The sequence below is a fragment of the Molossus molossus genome, unplaced genomic scaffold (assembly GCF_014108415.1).
Source record: "Molossus molossus isolate mMolMol1 unplaced genomic scaffold, mMolMol1.p scaffold_m16_p_5, whole genome shotgun sequence".
Lineage (NCBI taxonomy): Eukaryota > Metazoa > Chordata > Mammalia > Chiroptera > Molossidae > Molossus > Molossus molossus.
The window spans coordinates 61,298,152-61,319,210 of NW_023425388.1; the positions used below are offsets into that span (position 1 = coordinate 61,298,152).

General features: G+C 48.2%; 1 protein-coding gene across 1 annotated transcript in view; it reads left to right on the plus strand.

The window, feature by feature from the left end:
* Positions 1–21,059, plus strand: part of SLC12A8 (solute carrier family 12 member 8) — a 133,961-nt gene that overhangs the window by 17,226 nt on the left and 95,676 nt on the right. Inside the window, exons 3-5 of the mRNA XM_036243201.1 lie at positions 2,813–2,959; positions 7,740–7,931; positions 20,384–20,615. Coding sequence (XP_036099094.1) covers positions 2,813–2,959; positions 7,740–7,931; positions 20,384–20,615 — 571 coding nt within the window. The remainder of the gene's footprint in view (positions 1–2,812; positions 2,960–7,739; positions 7,932–20,383; positions 20,616–21,059) is intronic.

Genomic DNA, 21,059 nt, shown 5'->3' on the forward strand with positions numbered 1-21,059 from the left:
CGGATGCCGGCTCTGCGTAGATAGTGTCGGGATTGAGCTGAACTGTGGGACGTCCAGCTGGTGCCCGAGAAGCGCTTGCTGTGAGTGTGACACCAGTTCCAGCCCACCATGGGGACATGACCCAGGTGGTCACTATGCAAGGTAGCCGTCTAGATAGTACTCCCCTAAAATGTCAGCCCGGGGCAGTAGAAAAGGCTGAGGCATCCCGCAGGGGGGAGGCTGGAGGATGGGATGAAGGAGAGGTGAGAAGCAGGCATCCAAGCTGGGGCTTCCATGTTGCTGTCTGGAGGCAGCGTGTCCGCGCAGGGAGGCCGGGAGACATCCCTGGTTGTCTCTGTGTTACCTATTTGGCATTTTATTCTAGAGTTTTCTCTCAGCCTCGGTTCCTCTTTCTGTGCTGCTTCTTCTTCTTTCTCTCTCTCTCTCTCTGTCTCTCTGTCTCTCTGTCTCTCTCTCTCTCTCGGCTTGGATCAGTATCTCTCTTGAAAAACAGCAGGGCTGCAAGCTTGGGCTCAAACAGGCTCTCCCTGTGAGTCTGATGATCAGGCTCTGTGAAGACTTAGTTATACCCTTTTGTCACTTGATCAAAAAGGTGGGCACCCCCCCCTACACCTCTCGAAGTGCGCTGTCGTGGCTGAGCCAGCAAACCCAGTTCACCCCATTTGCACTTTCTTCCTCGGGGTAAAGTGTCTCCTAAAGTTTCTACCTCGTTCATCTGTGAAGCACCTTTAAGGCTGATTTAGTCCAGCGAGACCCAGGGATGAAAAGCTTTTTAGACAACTTTAGGTAAACAAGCACGGAAGCACAGCAGCCTTCGGCGTGGAACTAGGAAGGCTGGGATGACAGCTGAATAACGTTTCGAAAATCTCAGTGGGAGTTTTAGGGTTAAGGCAGGTGTACTCACAGTACAGCCAGTTCTAGGATGTTAGAGATTGCAATCTGGAAGATCGAAGTCAGGAGAGAAGAGGGCAGGTAACCGGCGGTCACCGGGACGCCTGCAGGGCCAAGTCCAGCCTTCACAGGGTGACCGCAGGGTTCGGAGCCCATGTGGCCCGGGCAGCGGCATCTCCTCCTTGGCTGTGACCAGGGCTGCTCTCCCTGCCTGCCTCCCAGGGCTGTCGTCAGAATCAAAGGAGGGAGTTGATGTGGAAGCTGAAAGCACTTTAAATTACTGCTCTTTGTGGCTGATACTTGCTGTTGTTTATCACTCTTTCTAACACATAATAGGCCTGTAACAGCCCGGGTAGGAAACTGCGCACAAGCCGAGACAGGAAGCTGGGCCTTGTCCTGGGTTCTGAGATTATGATCCTTGAAAGCAATCCTGCGTTCCGGTCCCTTGGTGCCATTTGTTCGAGGACAGGCATAGGCTGGCAGGGTCCTCACCCTGAGTCACGACCACTGCTCTCGCATCTATTCGAGAGATTCCTCATCTGCGGTTTGTGAAGGACACGTGCAGAAACACACAGCGGAAGGAGTCCGGCTGGGGTCGGGGACAGACGGGGCCACCAAGGAGTGAGTGCCCCGGCTCATCTGTCCTTGTGGCTTCAGTGACATCCTTGATGATTTCTTGGTCTGGGCGTGTGCTATAAGAGGGGAAGGGGGCTGGGAGCCCCTCTTTTTGTTTTGAGCAAGGACAGTTGCCCCCAGCCTCTGGCCCTGGGGCTCAGGCACACCCACGTTCCCAGCCACCTGTGCCCCGCGACTCTGACCTCAAACTTCTCCCTGCACTCTTTTTTTTTTTTTATCCTCACCCAAGGACATTTTTCCATTTTTTGTTCAGGTAGAGTGGGGGGGGGGGGAGAGGAACCGAGAGAGAGAGAGAAACATCGATGTGAAAGGGACACATCGAGTGGCTGCCACCCGCACAACCGACCAGGGCCGGGGACAAACTGCAACCGAGGTACGTGCCCTTAGCGGGAACCGAACCCGGGTCTCTCAGGACCGCAGGCCGACGCTCTAACCGCTGAGCCAAACCGGCCAGGGCCTCCCTGCACTCTTGATTTTCTCTATGTTCACTGTGTTTATAGATCACCGGCACACACCAGGTAGACTCATTGCACACAGTGGGTCATCGTGGGTCTCAGAGCGTTCCTGGGTGAGACTCAGTGACCACCGCTGTGGTCGCTGAGGGTGTCGGAGGGCTCTGCTGACGTCCTGTTTCCGTACCAAGCCTCTGCAAGAGTTCACAGCACGCGTTGCTACTGGTTTTACATAAGATCATTTCAATATCTCTGCAAGGTGTAGTCTTTGTAGGAAAACGTTTCCATCCGAGTATTCCTTAAGTGCTTTCGTCATTTCTGAACTGAAAAAATGAGGACGGTATGTGTGTAGCTACTCATTAGCCTCTGATTCCAGACAGCTGCCATATGATGCCTTGGCACCCTGGAAGGGGTTAGGGATCACCAGGACCACAGCAGCAAACAGAGTAAAGTAAGGCTCCCCAAAGCCAGGGAGGTGCTAGGGCTGGAGGGCTGCCAGGGACCCACGAGTGGCAGTAGCACTTCAAGCTGTATCCAGGGGCCAGGACTCAGTCGCGGGGCCACACCTACTGCGCAGAGCTGGGAAATGTAGTCTATGGGGTGGCCAGAAGGAAAGGGGCCGTCTTTGCTCTGCGTGGGCACGGGCATCACTGCTGCTGGGAGAGAACAGTGGCCCTTCTGCAGACGGAGCCTCGGGCCTGGCTGTGGGCACAGCAGCTGCCGGCCAAGCTGGGAGTGTTTCAGGGCTGAGCTCTCCTGCCTCCTGCTTCCCCCTTCCCCTTGCCGGCCCTCCCTAGTGCCGCTGAGCTGACCTGCATGTGCTCCATTTCCAGGGGGCCCTGGCCCAGCCCCAGCCCTGGTGGAAGACCCCGTTGTTTGTATGGGAGCCAGTGCTGTTCGGAACCTGGGATGGTGTGTTCACGTCCTGCATGATCAACATTTTTGGGGTTGTCCTTTTCTTGAGGACCGGCTGGCTGGTGGTGAGTGATGGCTTAGTGGCCCTGGAGCCCTTGTGGCCTGTGACACGGGAAGCTCTGTCACCCTTGGACATTCCATGGTGCAGGTGACATTCCTGAAGCACAGAGGCTCTGGAAACATGAAATAAGAAGGAAGTACATGGATGGCTAGTGTTGCTTTTACAGTGAGAACCCTGAGAAGCTGGGCCTCACTCAGAGGTTCCCATGCAAACCTCATCTTGGCTTTAACTACTGAAGTATGAGCACAGAGTTCAGGGCACCTCGCCGGTGGCCTAAGGTGGTCAGAGGGGTTAAGTTTGCCTGCGGTTTGTGACCCTCTCCGACTTCCCTGGCCTTCTTCCACTGGTCCGGTGCCCTCCTGGTGGTACCAGCTCCTCACCCATGTGGTTGTCTCTCCTACTGCACCCTAACCCCATGTCTAAGGCTGTGCACGGGGAGACGTGTTCAGAGATGCACACTGCCTACACTCGGGGCCAGATTAGCTGGGGCACACCTTTTACGGGAGATTGTGGAGGTCAGTTTGTCTTCCTCTGTTGAAGGGACAGGGCCTCTTTTTTATGTCTCACATGAAAGCATCCTGGGACCTTCCAAGCAGAGGTGTGTCTGGAGCAGGTCTGCAGCCCTTCATGCAGTGCCTTCTCCGGGGACGTCGGTAAACTCAACAGGCTGCTCAGAACAAAAGAACAGCCTATTGGGAATCACTGATGAGCACCCAGTGTGTGCCAAGCACCACTACATCCCAATTGGATTACAAAACCTAAGACCCCATCCCTCTCCCTGGTGAGTTTAACAGCCATGGTGGTTAGATTTTACATCAGGAACCCAAGAGAGTTCTGGAAGCAGCATCACATCTCTCGAGAGCGGGACAAGCTGTGAATGTATGCTTGCGGAGGTGTCCAGGGAAGCTTCCTGCAGGAGGTGGGGCTGCAGCAGGTGTTGGAAGGGGAGTTGGACTGGACAGGTGAGAGAGAGAGGGGCCATTCAAGGTGTGGAATGCATTAGTCAGGGTTCTCCAGAGAAACCATACAACTAACTCTGTATATGAGGAGAGAGAGAGAGAGAGATTTATTTTAAGGAGTTGGCTCACATGACTGTGAGGACTGGCAAGTCCAAAATCGGTAGGACAAGCAAGATTTAACTGAGAAGTGATGCTGCAGGCTTGAGTGCAAAGGCCGAAACTCAGGCAGAAAGTCTATGTCGCAGTCTGGAGACAGAACTCCTTCTTTGGGAAACCCTAGTCTTTGCTCTCAAGGCCTTCGGCTGATTGGTGAGGCCTACCCATGTTATGGAGGGAAATCTCCTCAAAGTCAACTGATTGGAAATGTTAATTATCTCTTAAAAATACATTTATAGCAACATCTAGACCAAAGCATTTGACCAAATGACCAGTCACTATAGTTTAGCCAGGTTGATACATAAAATTAACCATTACATAGGCAAATCCCAGGAGATTAAAGCTTCCCTGTAGTGGGGTGTATGGGGTTCTTAGTCGCCTCAGGAGGCCTGGGTTAGGCCAGATCATCCTCAGCTCGTGTCCTGCTCCCTGAGCTAAGAGTCCATGAAAGATCAGAGCCTCTCATTGCTGTCTTACTCATTTGGAGTAAACAGATTATCCAACTGTTTTATAACTGGAGGATGCTGCTGATAATTCTTGCTAAGAACATTTGGAAAATTACATTTTACTGAATTTTCCAATTTGTTATTGAGTTAAATATTTAAAAGGATTACATGGCAGTTTGCTTGATAGCATCTGACTTGTAGACTCAAAAATAGCTGCATTCTTAATTACTGTATATGTACTGTATATATACTTAATTACTGTATATATACTGTCTATAGTAAAGGCAACAAACATATCAATGAATACTTAACTACCTCAAGTTTTTATCATTTAGTTTTTTTCGTTGTTGTTACTTAATCCTCACTCGAGGATGTTTTTCCATTAATTTTTAGATAGAGTGGAAGGGAGGGAGAGAGGGAGAAACATTGATGTGAGAGAGACACATCAATTGGTTGCCTCCTGCATGATCTCAACTGGGACCAGGGATTGAATCTGCAACCCAGGTATGTGCCCTTGACTGGGAATCGAACCCTCAACCCTTAGGTCCCAGGGCCGATGCTCTAACCACTTAGCAACTTGGCTAGGACTCATTTAGGTTTTTCAAGTTTCATACTTCACATGTTCATATACATTTTAATTTAGTATCAGAGAGCCTAAAATTGAATTTTTTTCTTTATTGGTGTTAGAGAGAGAGAGACAGAGGAAGGGAGATAGAGAGATAGAAGCATCAAATAGAGAGAACATCGATCGGCCGCCTCCTGCATGCCCCCTACTGGGGATTGGGCCCATGACCTGGGCATGTGTCCTGATTGGAAATCGAACCGGCAACCTCTTGGTGCAGGGTTGACACTCAACCAGTGAGCCACGCGCCAGACAAAAATTGAACTTTTAAAATTTAGCTTTTATGTGTATATAAACTGATATTTCATACCACAGAGTTTTAACTATGATCTTGCAGAATCCAATACTTGTAATGGTGAGAATTAAAAATAAAGTAGAAGCATCCTTTTAAAAAGCCCTTGGCCCAGGTTCAGCCTTAGCCATATCCAGTGTGGGTCGTATTTTTCCTTTACTAACATGTGGAAAGCTTAGGGCAACCTCTCTGGTGTGGATGCTAAGAATTTATGCCCTGTAGGAGGCGGCCGATCAATGTTCTCTCTCAAGGATGCTTCTATCTCTCTCTCTCTCTCTCTCAAATCAATAAAGAAAAAAAATTTTAAAAAAAGAATTCATGCCCTTCACAACACTCCCTGCCCCAAGCCTACAGGGACTCCCAATGACAAAAACACAGTCTCCTGATCAGACTTGTCATCCTGGCGACAGTCTCGGGTTTCTGGGATCGACCTCTGTCTTTGCCCTTTCTGAGGGCCTCCTGGGTGCCCAGCACCTCTCCAGCCTTGTCCCAGGGAGGCCCATCAGCTGAGCATCGGCAGAGAAGGCCTGGCCAGCGCCAGCCTGGGCCACGGGCTCTGCTTCCTGCAGGGGTGGCTATGGAATGGTGGGAGGAGGAAGGGTAACCTTTCTCTGTTCTGATTTTTAAGGGCCTCCTCCGAACCCTCTCACTGGGCTATTTTTTTTTTTTTTTTTTTTTTTGGAGAAATGGCTATTCAGAGGTGTCAGTTCTGTTCCCAAAGTGAAAGTACCGGTTGTATTCATTATCTTTTGCTGCCTAACTAACTAGCCCATCAGTTCGCCGCTTAGAGCAATGAGTATGTCCTCTTGTAGTTTCAGTGGGTCAGGAGCTGGTGCCTCTGCTCAGTCTGTCATGGAGTCGTAGTTGAGCTGTTAGTCAGGGCCGCAGTCTCATCTGGAGGCCTTCCTGGGGCAGGACCCTGGAGTCCAAGGTCACTTGCATAGTTGTTGACAGGCCTTGTCACTGGGCCCCTTCACAGAGTTGCTCATTCCATGCAGCCACCTCCCCAGGGCCAGCAGCCTGAGCAACAATGAGAGTGAGCAAGGCCCGAGGGGAAGCCACAGTCTTTTTACATCCAAGGCTCGAGTGTGGGTGGGGTCACCGGGGCTGCCTTTGAGGCTCCTGCTACACAGACCTGTCCTTTCGCCCTAAAGTGATCTGGTTTTTAGTTCTGCCATTAGTTTCACCTGAAAAATCATATTTGGTCACGGGGGAAAAAGGCAAATGTGAAATGCCAAAAATAAGGCCGAGTTTCTAGGAGATGGCATAAAATTAGAGCAAGTAGAGGTCATGCCAAAATGGTTTTAAAATAGACAATATTAACGCTAAAGAATAATTTGTCGGCATACTTCTAATTTGGAAAATGTTAAAGTGGTAGTTTGGGTATGAAAACTTAAAGATTGGTACAGGATGTTTTATTATCACATACCGACCATTTAACAGCGCATACAAAAGGGAAAATAGTAATTATATACTTTCATTAAAAATATAGCCCTGGCCGGATTGGCTCAGCGGTTAGAGCATCAGCCTGCAGTCCAGAGAGACCTGGGTTTGGTTCCCACTAAGGGCATGTACCTCGGTTGTAGTTTGTCCCCGGCCCTGGCTGGTCGTGCAGTTGGCAGCCACTCGATGTGTCCCTTTCACATCGATGTTTCTCTCTCTCTCTCTTCCTCTCTCTCCCTCCCACTCTTTCTGAACAATAAATGGAAAAATGTCCTCGGGTGAGGATATATATATATATATATAAAGTCAGCAATGTGAGAAACTGAATAAATGTAATCCTGCCCCCCTGGTGCTCGCAGCCCAGAGGTGAGGCCGACTTGGAGACAGACCCCGTGTGATGCTGGAGGTCGAGGTGCTGGAGGAGCCGGGAGGAGGGTGCAGGACGTCTTCCTGGGGGAGGAAACTCCTGAGCACGGAGTCTGAGGACACGGTGCAGTGAACCTGGCGAGGACTTGAGCAGGAAATGCCTTCCAGGCAGGGGACCCGCATGGGCGGGGTGGCGGGGGCACAGAGTGCTTGGGGGGACTGGGAGGTGGAGAGCAGACAGAGAAGGGGCCTCATCAGCGTGTTAGTAAGTAGCTTTGCCGTGATCCTGTGGGGGATGGGAAGTCACTGAAGAATTTGAAGCAGGGACCTTTCCCTTCATCTGCACTCTGCCAGGCCTTACCCCTGTGGTGCTACCATTGTCCTTTTCCAGTTGTCCCGCCTCTGGGGGTGTAGGGGGAGCTGGTCAGTGCTCCTGGGAGGGGCTGACCTGGCGGGTCCTCCTTCTCCTAACCCCTGGCCTTCTCCTTGTCCCACTGCAGGGGAACACAGGAGTGCTCATGGGCATGTTTCTGGTGTCATTCGTCATCCTGGTGGCCCTCGTCACCGTGCTGTCTGGCATTGGTGTCGGGGAGCACTGTGGCGTTGGCAGTGGTGGCGTCTACTCCATGATCTCCTCGGTCCTGGGTGGGCAGACCGGAGGCACGATTGGGCTGCTCTACGTGTTTGGACAGGTGAGCCGGGCTGCAGGGGCAGGGGGACTGAGTCCCGAGGTCTCCAGCAGGTGTGGGATCGTTTCCTGTGCCGACCGTTTGCCACCATCTTCTCGTCCATGTTCTCATTTGACCTTGGGAGAGGCAAGGGTGGACAACGGCCCCCATTTTGTAGAAGGTACGACTGGGGCTCTGAGAGGGAGCTCAGAGGCAGCTCAGCCCACTGCCTAGGCCCTGACACTTAGCTCTCCCTCCTCTCCGCCAGCCCTCCTCCTGGAGTCCTGATGTGAGCAGGGAGGCCCTCAGCTCTCCCTCCTCTCTCAGTCCTGCCTCCTGGAGTCCTGATGTGAGCAGGGAGGCCCTCAGCTCTCCCTCCTCTCCATCAGTCCTGCCTCCTGGAGTCCTGATGTGAGCAGGGAGGCCCTCAGCTCTCCCTCCTCTCCATCAGTCCTTCCTCCTGGAGTCCTGATGTGAGCAGGGAGGCCCTCAGCTCTCCCTCCTCTCCGCCAGTCCTGCCTCCTGGAGTCCTGATGTGAGCAGGGAGGCCCTCAGCTCTCCCTCCTCTCCATCAGTCCTGCCTCCTGGAGTCCTGATGTGAGCAGGGAGGCCCTCAGCTCTCCCTCCTCTCCATCAGTCCTGCCTCCTGGAGTCCTGATGTGACCGGGGAGGCCCTCAGCTCTCCCTCCTCTCCATCAGTCCTTCCTCCTGGAGTCCTGATGTGAGCAGGGAGGCCCTCAGCTCTCCCTCCTCTCCGCCAGTCCTGCCTCCTGGAGTCCTGATGTGAGCAGGGAGGCCCTCAGCTCTCCCTCCTCTCCATCAGTCCTTCCTCCTGGAGTCCTGATGTGAGCAGGGAGGCAGGGCCTGGGCTGGAAGCTTTCTTGCTGCCTGTTCTAGGGAGGTGAGTGCATGACAGTAGCCGGAGCCCAGGTAGCAGCCGAGTGGCCTGGTTCCTGGGGGGCTTTTGTGCTGAAGAGGGAATATGTTGCCTGTGCCAGAGGACTTTCCTAGAAGCAGGCACTTCTCAAATGAGCTGGAGCTGTAGGCGCACTGATAGCTTGAAGGCCTGGCCAGCAGGCTGGAGGCCCCTGTGTGGCGCCGGCCTGAGAAAGAGAATACTAATGAGGAGGCTGCGTCACCAGGGTGGCCAAGGCTTGAGGAAAGCCGGCAAGTGGGGAGAAATACTGAGGCTTACTTAGCTGAAACCCCGGGACGGTGGCCTAAGACAGAGGAAACAAGTGCACACATTAGGAAGCAGCTCTTTGTCGGCACTTCTGAGCCAGAAATGGCTTTTATGGTTGTGCAAGGGGCGGTGGGTGGTTGAAAAAACAGCTTAATGAAAAGAATTTGTCTAAGTAAGACTACAAGAGTCTCTTCAAAGAAAGCATTGGTTTTTTTGTTTTTTTGTTTTTTTTTTAAGCAGCAGGGGCAGGGTATTTTAGCATAAATACATCTGATTCTCCAATAGCACAAAGTTGTGTGTGTGTGTGTAGGACAGATGCATGGAAGTCACACAGAGTGTCACTGCACTCTTAAAAACCACTTGCCTTTACTGGAGAAAGATCTTTTTGTTTTTCGTTGTCATTTTTATTTATTTATTTATTTTTGATCACTATTAGGAATCTACTTCTTTTTATTAATTTATTTATTTTTGTTACAGATGTTTCTCCTTTTTGTCCTAATGATTCCCCCCTCCCTTTCTCCACGCCGTCCCCAGCTTTGTTGTCCATGTCCATTGTTCATGCATACATGCATATAAGTTCTGTGGTTTATCTCTCCTCCACCACCCCATGTTCTGGGGATTGTCAGTCTGTACCCCACTTCCATGTCTCTGGGACTACCTCATTGCTCCAACTGTTATGTTCATTATATTCCACAAATAAGTGAGATCATATAATACTTGTCTTTCGCTGTTTGGCTTGTTTCACTTAGCACACTTTTCAGGTCCCTCCATGTTGTCTCAAAGGATAAAAGATCTTTCTTTCTTACAGCTGCATAGTACTCCATTGTGTATATGTACCACAGCTTTCTTATCCATTCGTCTACTGATGGAAATTTGGGCTGTTTCCAGATAATAGCTATTGTAAATAGTGCTGCTATGAACATGGGGGTACATATATTTTTTCTGATTGGTGTTTCAGGCTTCTTAGGGTATATTCCTAGAAGGGGGATCACTGGGTCAAATGGAAGTTCAATTTTTAATTTTTTGAGGTAACACCATAGTGTTTTCCATAGTGGCTGCACCAGTCTGCATTCCCACCAGCAGTGGACTAGAGTCCCCTTTTCTCCACACCCTCGCCAACACTTGTTGTTTGATGATTTGTTGATGGCGGCCATTCTGACAGGTGTGAGGTGATACCTCATGGCTGTTTTAATTTGCATCTCTCTGATGATTAGTGATGTTGAGCATTTCCTCATATCTCTCTTAGCTATTTGTATGTCCTGATTGGAGAGGTGTCTATTTAGTTCCACTGTCCATTATTTAATTGGGTTCTTTGTCTTCCTTTTGCTGAGTTGTATGAGCACTCTATATGTGTTGGAAATTAACCCCTTATCTGATATATCATTGGCAATTATGTTCTCCCATACAGTGTGTTACATTTCCATTTGGATCACTGTATCTTTTGCTGTGCAGAAGTTTTAGAGTTCGATGTAGTCCCATGTGTTCATTTTCTCCTTTATGAGTCTTAGGTGATATATCAGTGAAAATTCTGCTATTATGATGTCTGAAATTTGTTGCCTACTGTTTCATTTAGGATTTTTATGGATTCATGAGTCACATTTAAGTCTTTTATCCATTCTGACTTTATTCTTGTATATGGTGTGAGTTGATAGTCCAGTTTCATTTTTTTGCATGTAGCTGTCCAATTTTCTCAACACCATTTATTAAAGAGGCTGTCTTTACTCCACTGTATGCTTTTGCCACCTTTGTCACATATTAATTGAGCGTATTGCCTTGGTCCATTTCTGGGTTCTCTGTTCTATTCCACTGGTCTATATGCCTATTCTTGTGCCAGTACGAGGCTGTTTTGATTATAGTGGCTTTGTAGTATAAACTGAAATCTGGTAATGTTATCCCTCCTACTTTGTTCTTCTTTTTCAAGATTGCTGTTGTTATTCGAGGTCTTTTTGGTTCCATGTAAACTTTTGAAGTATTTGTTCTAGTTCTGTGAAGAATTAATTTATTTTTAAATAATTTTTTATTTTTTTAATTACAGTTAACATACAATATTACATTAGTTTCAGGTGTACAACATGCTGAGTAGACATTTATATAACTTACAAAGTGATTACTTGCATAAGTCTAGTAGCCATCTGACACCATACAGAGTTATTAAAACATTATTGACTGTATTCCCTATGCTGTACTTTACTCCTTGTGACTGTTTTTAATAACTGGCAATTTGTACATTTTAATCCCTTCCCTTTTTTTTACCCATCCATCCAACCCCTCTCCTATCTGTCAACCATCAACATGTTCTCTGTATCTATGAGTTTGTTTCTGATTTGTTTATTTTGTTTTTTAGATTCTACATATAAGTGAAATTATATGGTATAAAATCATATGGAGTCTTTCTCTGTCTGATTTATTTTACTTAGTATAATACCCTTTAGGTCCATCCATGTTATTGCAGATGGCAAGATTCACTCTTTTTTATGGCTGAGTAATATTCCATTGAATATATGTATCATTTCTTTATCCATTTGTCTATTGATGGACACTTAGGTTGCTTTCATCTCTTGGCTATTATAAAACAATACTGCAATGAGCATAGGGATGCATATGTCTTTTTAAAAAATTAATCTTAGAGGAAGAGAGAAAGAGAAGCATTCACGTGAGACAGAAATATCAACTGGCTGCCTCCCGCATGTGCCCTGACTGGGGATCAAACCCACAATCTGGGTATGTGCCCTGACTGGGAATCAAACCCACCACTTTTAGTGTATAGGACAATGTTCCAACCAACTGAGCCACACTGATCAGGGTGCATATGTCTTTTTTAATTAGTGTTTTGAGTTTCTTTGGGTAAATACCCAGAAATGGAATTGCTGGGTCCTTTTTTTTTTTAAATCCTCACCCGAGGACATTTTTGCATTTATCTTCAGATAGAGCAGGAGGGAGAGAGGGGTGAAGAGAGAGAGAGAAACATCGATGTGAAAGAGATACATCAACAGGCTGCCACCCACACGACCCCAACCGGGGCCGGGAACAAACTGCAACCGAGGTACATGCCCTTAGTGGGAACCAAACCCAGGACTCTCTGGTCCACTAACCGCTGAGCCAAACTGGCCAGGGTGCTGGGTTTTTTTTTGTCTCTTGTTATAGACTTTGCTTTAAAGTCTGTTTAGTTTGACATAAGTATAGCTACTCCAGCTTTCTTTTGGCTTCCATTTGCATGAAATATTCTTTTCCATCCTTTTACTTTCAGTCTGTATGTCTTTCTATTTGAAGTGAATCTCTTGTAGGCAGAACATGTATAGGTCTTGTTTTCTTATTCATTCAACCACCATGTCTTTTGATTGGAGCATTTACTCCATTTACATTAAAAGTAATTATTGATAAGTATGTAGTTATTGCCATTTTATTATTCATGTTTTTTATCTTTTTTTGTTGTCTTTTTCTTACAGAAGACCCTTTAACATTTTTTGTAATAGGTTTGGTGGTGATGAACTCCTTAAGCTTTTTCTTGTCTGGGAAGCTCTTTATCTGTCCTTTGATTCTAAATGATTGCCTTGCTGGATAGAGTAATCTTGGCTATAGGTCCTTGCTGTTCATCACTTTGGATATTTCGTGCTAATCCCTTTTGGCCTGCAAAGTTTCTGTTGAGAAATCAGCTGATGGTTTTATGGGAGCTCCGTTGTAGGTAACTCATTGCTATTCTCTTGCTGCTTTTAAGATTCTTTGTCTTTAACCTTTGCCATTTTAATTATGATGTGTCTTTGTGTCATCTTGTTTGGGATTCTCTGCATTTCCTGGACTTATATATCTATTTCCTTCACCAGGTAAATGAAGTTTTCTGTCATTATTTCTTCAAATAGTTCTTTGCTCTCTTTTAGTGATCTGCAGGTGGTTACTACTTGTGCTGGGCTTGGAGGTGCCTAGGAAAAGCTAAGCTGTGAATTGAGGCTGGCTGCCACTAGCGCCAGGCTTGGAGCCACTTAGCAAAAGGTGTGGGGCTGCTTGTTTGGGGTTTGTGAACCTTTGAGAGATTTTAGGAAAGTTGACAGTATAAACCAAGACAGGCTGTTTGGCCCTGGCCGGTTTGGCTCAGCAGTTAGAGTGTCGGCCTGCGGACCAAAGAGTTGTGAATTCAGTTCTGGTCAGGGGCACGTACCTCGGTTGTGGTTTGTCTCCGGCCCTGGTTGGGGTCGTGTGGGAGGCAACCAGCTGATGTGTCCCTCTCACGTCGATGTTTCTCTCTCTCTCCCTCTATCTGGAGATAAGTAGAAAAATATCCTTGGGTGAGGATTCAAAAAAAAAGACAGGTTGTTTGTATGGAAAAGCCACTGGAAATGCTTGAGTGGGCCTGAAAGTTCGGTGGGGCGGAGTCTCGGGGCATCCCCAGGGCAGGTGAACCGTGTGAGCCAGGTTGATGGAGACTCAGAGACGGTGCCCACCTGTCCTTGCAGGGGGAGGGCTCAGGAAGGGAACAATGGCTTCTGCCAGCACTTCTGTCTGAGGCAAAGCTGCCCCTCCAGCCCTCACCCTGAAGCCAGACAATTCAGGTCTTCCCTGTGTGTCCCTGGTACCTTCTGAGCTGCTGCCCCAGAGTTGGGGCTCAGAGCCAGTGAGTCAGAAGTCCGTGCATGGGCCCTTTAAGAGGAACACCCAGGACTCCAGAAGCCCTCTGGCTCACTCAGCCACAATCCCCGCTGGTTTTCACAGCCAGAAGTTATGGGGACTTCTGTTTCTGGCACTGGAACCCTGGGCTGGGGAGCCGGGGCTGGGGCTGGCTCCTCAGCGGGGACCTCTGCAGCTGAGATACCCCCATTTTAAACAGCCACACATGCACGTGGGACTAGTCGGTTCCGTGTCCCTGCCCCTTCTACCAGTCTCAACATGGCTGCTTCTTTATAGCCTTAGTTACAGGACTTCTGTTCGGCGAGACTGCAGCGGTCCTCAGGGACGGCTGTCCTGTACTTCAGCCGCACATTCCAGGTGGTTCTGGGACGGGTGCGCACAGCGTGCACCTACTCTACCGTCTCGACCAGGGCGTGGGGAAAGATCTTTGAGCATAGTGGATTGGGAGGTGAGTAATACAGTTCATCGTATTACCCTGGCATTTATATATTGAGTTTTTATTTTTCTGCTATTTTATAGCCACGCAGGCTGCAGATGGACAAACACCAGCAGTCCTCATTTTTCTCCCTCCCCGAGTAAACACAAGCTTGCCCCTTGCAGCAGATGCCGCAGACGGGACCCGCGCTGACCAGTGGGAAGGACCCGCCACCCAGAGCGCTAGGCCGTCCATTCTCCCGTAAGCGGCTGACTGGGGAGAAAAGATGTTCACAAAAAAGATGTTTTCTGACCACTGGCAAGTAGTGTCAGAGTAGCCATCACATCCCTTCCCGGCTGGCGTTGCCGTCTTTCCCTGGGGCCTCTGTCAGAAACAGCTCTGCCCCTCTGGTCGTGTCCCTGCGCCTCTGCTCACCCGCCGCTGCCCGAGGTGGGCTCTGAGCAGGGGTGGCTTCTGCAGAACGCTTTCCATGTGCTGCTGGACTCACATCGCTACCATTTCGTTGAGGATTTTTGCATGTATATTTATGAAGGATATTGGTTTGTCATTTTCTTGTGGTGTCCGTTTCATTTTGCTATCGGGGCAATACTGGCCTCCTGGAATGAACTAGGAGTTGTTACCGCTTCTATTTTTTGGAAGAGTATATGAAGGATTGGTGTTAATCCTTTAAACATTTGGTAGAATTTAGAGGTAAAACCATCGGTCCTAGGTTTTTGTTTGTAGGAAGTGTTTGATTACAAGTTCTTTCTCTTACATAGGCACATCCTGATTTTCTGTCTTCTTGAGTCTGCTTTGGTAGTTTGTGTCTTTCTAGGAATTTGTCCATTTAACTTATTGACATGCATGTTCATAGACTCCCTTATAATTCTTCTGTTTTTGTAAGATCGGTAGTCAAGTCCTCCTCTCCTGCCTGATTTCAACTCTCTGAGTCTTCTCTCTGTTTCACTTGGCCAGTCCATTAAAGATTTGTCTGCAAAGAAGCAAGTTTGGGTTTCGATAATCTTCTCTATTGTTTTTCTGGCCTCTACCTCATTCATTTCTGGTTCAATCTTTATATTTTCTTCTTCCTTGTGCTTTGAGTTTAGTTTGCTCTTCGTTTTCAGTTCCTTAAGGTAGAAGATCAGGTCATTGATTTGAGATCTTTTTTCTTCTGGAGTTTGGAAGAAGAAATAATAACTCTTATGAACCCCTCATGCCCTCACTTCAAGGCATACTTGCTCTCAGAATCGTTGATTTTTAGTGACAGCCAGAGCAGGTGGCCTGTTGGCCTTAGAGCAAGGGTCAGCCAGCGGCTTCTGTAAAGGGCCAGCTAGTACATATTTTAGTTTTTGTGACTCATATGTCTCTGTCACAACTGCTCGATTCTGCTATTGTAGTGCAATCCCAGCCATAGACAATATGAAGAAATGGGCGTAGCTGTGTTCCAATAAGACTTGATTTCTAAAACAGGCAGTAAGCAGGATTTGGCCAGGGGGGAGACGTTTGCCAACCCTTGCCCTACAACATCAAAATGCAGAAGATATAAATACTTCAAATAATGATTTGTTTTATTTATTTATTTATTTTTGTTATCCTCACCCGAGGACATTTTTCCATTTTTTGTTCAGATAGAGTGGGAGGGAGAGAGAGGAGGAGAGAAACATCGACGTGAAAGGGACACATTGAGTGGCTGCCACCCGCATGACCAACCAGGGCTGGGGACAAACTGCAACCGAGGTACATGCCCTTAGAGGGAACCGAGCCCGGATCTCTCTGGACTGCAGGCCGATGCTCTAACTGCTGAGCCAAACTGGCCAGGGCCAAATAATGATTTTTAAACCTTGCAAAAAATTTTCATGGCCCTGCATCCTCCGAAACCCTCCCCCCTCATCTCTCTGAGGCCTTGGTGGCAGGCCTGCTGTGTGGGCCCAGGGCCCTTGGCCAGAGGAAGAGGTGGTGAACTGAAGCCCCTCCTTACTCCCTGCCCCACTCACCTTGGTGGACATGAGGGCTTTGGGGGGCTGCTTGCCCTGGACACCAGATATGCAGCTTCAGCCTGTACTGTTATGTCCTAAGCATCTGCGAATGGCTCCCATGCTCTGTGCTGGACTCTGCAAAAGCAGCAGAGGAATGGAGAGCTTTTAAAAGCCTGGGGTTTTCATGATGAGAGAGAACACCCACGCAGGACACAGAGTCAACCAACTCGAACCTTAAGCCAGGGATTTGTGTCGGAAGGGGAGGCTTGTGGAGGGGCAGCCCTGGTCTTCTAGGCAGGTGCTCAAGATGAAAACTGTCTATGGTTGTGAAGGTACAGTTTTCCTAAAAGAAATACCCTGGAAGGGAGGTTTTATACCCTGAAGATTGGTCACCATCTCTCTTTAAAATGGTGGATGGCACCCTCCCCACCCCCGATTCCTGTGCCAGAGGAGAAGTTTCTCTGTAGAAAATGAAAAAGGAAAAGGAATGTCTGTGATTATAAATGTTAAGAGGAGATAAAAATACTTAAAAAATATAATAAACTCTGGGGATGTTTATCCATTAAACAAACCAACAGGGATGTTTTCCAACGAAGTGGAGGGGTCATGTTTGGAAGTAGATCACCTCGGGGTGGGTGGATGGCCGGGGGAAGTGCTAGTGGTGGATGCCACCCCCCCTCCCCCAGGGGAGGCGGAGCTCAGCCAGCCCTGCGTTTGCTGGCTGGGAGCTGGGCCCTGGGAGCCGGAGCCGGGTCCTGGGCTGCTTTTCTCCACGTGGATGCACTGTGTTGTATGTACCTAGATGTAGTTGTTGCATAAACAGAATAGTGCTCTTAATATGTTTGTTTTTATTTTCTCTTTGTAAAACTATTTTAAAATTACAAAATGAGCCCGGCTGGTGTGGCTCAGTGGTTGAGCATCAACCCATGCACCAAAAGGTCACCAGTTCAATTCCCGGTCAGGGCACATGCCCAGGTTGTGGGCCTGATCCCCCGTGGGGGGCATGTAGGAGGCAGCCAGTTGATGTTCTCTCTCATCGATGTTTCTGTCTCTCTGTCCCTCTCACTTCCTCTCCCTAAAATCAATAAAGAAAACACAATTACAAAATGATATTCCTTGTAACCAGTTAATACATTGGAGATAAAGTAAAGAACAAGTGAGTTTCCCTCACACTCCTGAGGTAGCCGTGTGAACACCTCGTGTTCTCTCCTGGCACCTTCCCTGTGCTCATCTGCACACGCTCACGGGTGTTTGAAGTGCTGCTTGTCTTTATGGAAGTGGGGACACGCTCGTGCCCTGCTCCGTGGCTGAACCTTCTACTTGACAGTAAGTCATGGCCATCCCACTAGGTCCATTGAAACCCGTGCTTTGTAACTGGCTCCTTGGTATTGTGTGATGTGAATGTGCCCTAGTGTCTGGCTCATTCATATTCTCTACATTCTCCTACTCTCTTCTGGGAGGGGAGGTTTACTCCTTTTCTCCTTCTTAATAGTCTGTATCTTTGTGTTTTTTCTTAATCAGACTGCCAAGGATTTATGTATTTTGTTGATCTTTTAAAAGACCAGCTTTTGCTCACTGTGTCCTTTTGTTATTTTTCTCTTCTTTTTCATTAATTTCGTATTTCCTTTTATTACGCCCCAGGATCTGGCCTTGTCTGGTTTCACGGTCTGCGCTCCTGACCACCGCTCTCCCTCATGCATCCGCAGGCCCTTTCTTCTGGTACTGGCGTCTCTGGGCTAAACAGTGGTTTCGGTGTAAAACTGAGCGAGGGGCTGTACTGGAGTTTCTGGCAGCAAAGGCAGTGTGTCCTGCTTGGGCCACTTCTCGGGAGCAAATGCTGCTCTCCAGCTGCAGAAAGAGGCAATCGGTCGGGAGCTCCAGAGGCCGGCGGTCATGTTCGAGCCCCAGCGCCCTCCTCTGCACGGCAGAGTCTAGGATGCCTGGGGAGGAGATGCCTGAGCAGATACCATCATTACCACGTTTATCGCTTGTTCTTTAACTTCTGATACAGCTGACCGTGGAGTTCTGTTGACCTGCCCGCCCCAAACTGATGACATAGCCTCATTATCCCCATCACACTCTTGGTACTTAGTCAAGAGTAAGTTTGAGTTCTGAGGTGAATGCAGGAAAACATCGATCTATCATCTGTCTGTCGGTCTGTCTCTCATCTCATCTGTCTCCCTGTCAGAGATGATTGTATTTCCACCACTTTTATCGGGCCTCCCCCTTTACCAAGTAGAGACAGAAGTGCCCAGTGTAATCTGGAGACCGCTGGCAGTGATGTTCCGTCTGGTTGCACAGTGAACCAGCCTCAGTGAGGAGCGGCGCCTTCCTTGTGATCTCCCCGCAAACACAGAAATTGTATAAAAGGCCAGAACTTAATGATGCCTGCTTCCCAATGTACTTTTTTCTTTTAATCCTCACCCGAGGACATTTTTGCATTTATCTTGAGATAGAGTGGGAAGGAGAGAGGGAAGAGAGAGAGAGAAACATCAGTGTGAGAGAGACACATCGAGTGGTTGCCACCCATATGTCCCCAGGGGCCGGGGACAAACTGCCACCGAGGTACATGCTCTTGGCTTAGCGGGAACCGAACCCGGGCCTCTCTGGTCCAGCTCTAACCGCTAAGCCAAACCGGCTTGGGCACCCAATGTACTTTTTATACAGTAAACATATTACAAAATATTTATTGAATGCTTGCAACATACTTAGCAAGCGCAGGGGATTTTAAGAGGTGCAATCAGCTTAAAATTTTTTGTTTTTAAAGATGTTTGCATTCTTGGTGGTGCCAGGAGAGAAAAACTTATATGCATTATATAACAGAATATGGCCCCAGGTATTTAATTGTATGGCCCCAGTAGTAAGCATCATGTTCATCCAGAACGTGGGACGAGGAAGGCTTCAGGAAGAAGGAGGATCCAGGTGGAGGCCCGGGGAAAATTCGTCTGTGAGAACAGCCAGAGCAGAGCTCCAGTGGGGGGAGCAGCTAGGGGTGGTGATGGGGGAACCTGATGAGACAAGGAGGCTAAAGAATTATGGAAAGTGAGGCTGGTGCCCTGGCCAGTTTGGCTCAATAGTTGGAACGTCAACCTGTGGACCAAAGAGTTGCGGGTTCAATTCTGGTCAAGGGCACATACCTCGGTTGCGGTTTGTCCCTGGCCCCCTGGTCGGGGTCATGTGGGAGACAACCAATCGATGTGTCTCTCTCACATCAATGTTTCTCTCTCTCTCCCTCTCCCTCCCCTCCCTTCACTCTATCTGAAGATAAATGGAAAAATATCCTAGGGGGAGGATTAAAAAAAGAAGAAGAAGAAAGTGAGGCTGCTGTCATTTTTAAATATTTACTTAAAATTGTGTTGCAAATATTTTTTAAAAGGTAAAATTATGACTCTCAGGCAAATATAAAATAAACATGTGTGAAAGATTTCATTTAACTTATTTAATGATTGGAGGAGCCAATAAGATGTTAAAGAGCAGGCGAATTGCTGGGCATGGATCCTCGGTGAACACAGAGAAAGTCCATAAATTAGTAGTTAGGCTACAACTTCATAAATAAGTGTTTAGGGTAAGTTCTGGGCTAGACACAGAACTGATCAGTGTCTCAGGACAGTGGGCCCTAATCTTGTGGGTGGTCTGGCCCACTGGACAGAGTTCCTTACATCACTGCTGGAAAGAAAACAACCCATAAGTTAACCTGTAACTGTGAATTCTAGGACATTTAATTTATTTACTCATTAGTAAACAATGGGCAGAAGTAAGTAGATAGAACCTAAATAGTAGAGCCTAATCCTTGGGTAGCCTTTGTTCCATGTGACATTGAAAGGGTGTGCTGCCCACTTTTTCCCCTTATTTTCAAGTTTCAGACCATTTTAAAAAAATAATAGTGACCTACAGAAAAATGGAGAACAAACTGGGGTCTGCTTCAGTGCCCTTCCGAGGATGGGACCCCTGTTTGGTGTCGTTCTCTGTTTAGTTCTTGAATAGCTCAGAGAAGTCCAACGGCGTCTTTGGTCCAGAATCCCCTTGTCTTTCCATTTTAGTTCCTGACAGCCAGCTCTAGGCTTGGGGTGGCTATTCGGTCCCCTCTCTGGATGATGGTGGAGAGGTAGATGAGAAGAACTGGGGCTGAGCAGGGTTCGGGCGGATGGGTCATTTAACCCTGTGCTGGTCCCCAGGCCCCATGCTGACAGGGGTGAGCGGGCCCTCAGTGCCAGGCAGCTCTGGCCAGGGCCCCGATGCCCTTCTCTCTGGCTGAGTCTTCCTACCTAGCATTGCCTGTCAGTGTGTTGCAGGCGCCATGTACATCACCGGCTTCGCCGAGTCCATCTCAGACCTGCTGAGCCTCAGGAACATCTGGGCCGTGCGAGGCATTTCCGTTGCCGTGCTTCTGGGCTTGCTGGGGATTAACCTGGCAGGTGTCAAGTGGATCATCCGCCTGCAGCTGCTGCTGCTGCTCCTGCTGGCCGTGTCCACGCTGGACTTTGTGGTGGGCTCTTTCACACACCTGGATCCAGGTAAGCCTTGGGAGTTCAGTAGCTGGCCTTGCAGGGTCTGCACTGCTTGCTCGAAGTTTATAGATGTGAGTCTGCAGGATGACCCGGCTCTGTGCTCCACCTACGAGTGTGCGCTGTTCTCGGGCAGTGAGTGGGTGGGGGTCTTGGTGCAGCCTCAGGGGCCTGAAAGCCCCTCCTCACATAGACACTTTCACTTAGCACATTTTCCATGTGCTTTTTTTTCTTTCTATTATAAATCCCAGGAAATTTAGATAAGACAATACAATCAAACTGGACAGATAAACATCAAATTCATAATGGTGATTAGGGGAGTGGGCAAGAAATAGATCTGGACGTAGGGAAGAAAATGGACTTTAACTGTATCTGTCATACTTAAAAAATCATTTAAAAGGATTTGATGCAAATATAACAAGTGTTAACAATTGTCATTTTTGGGAGATGGAG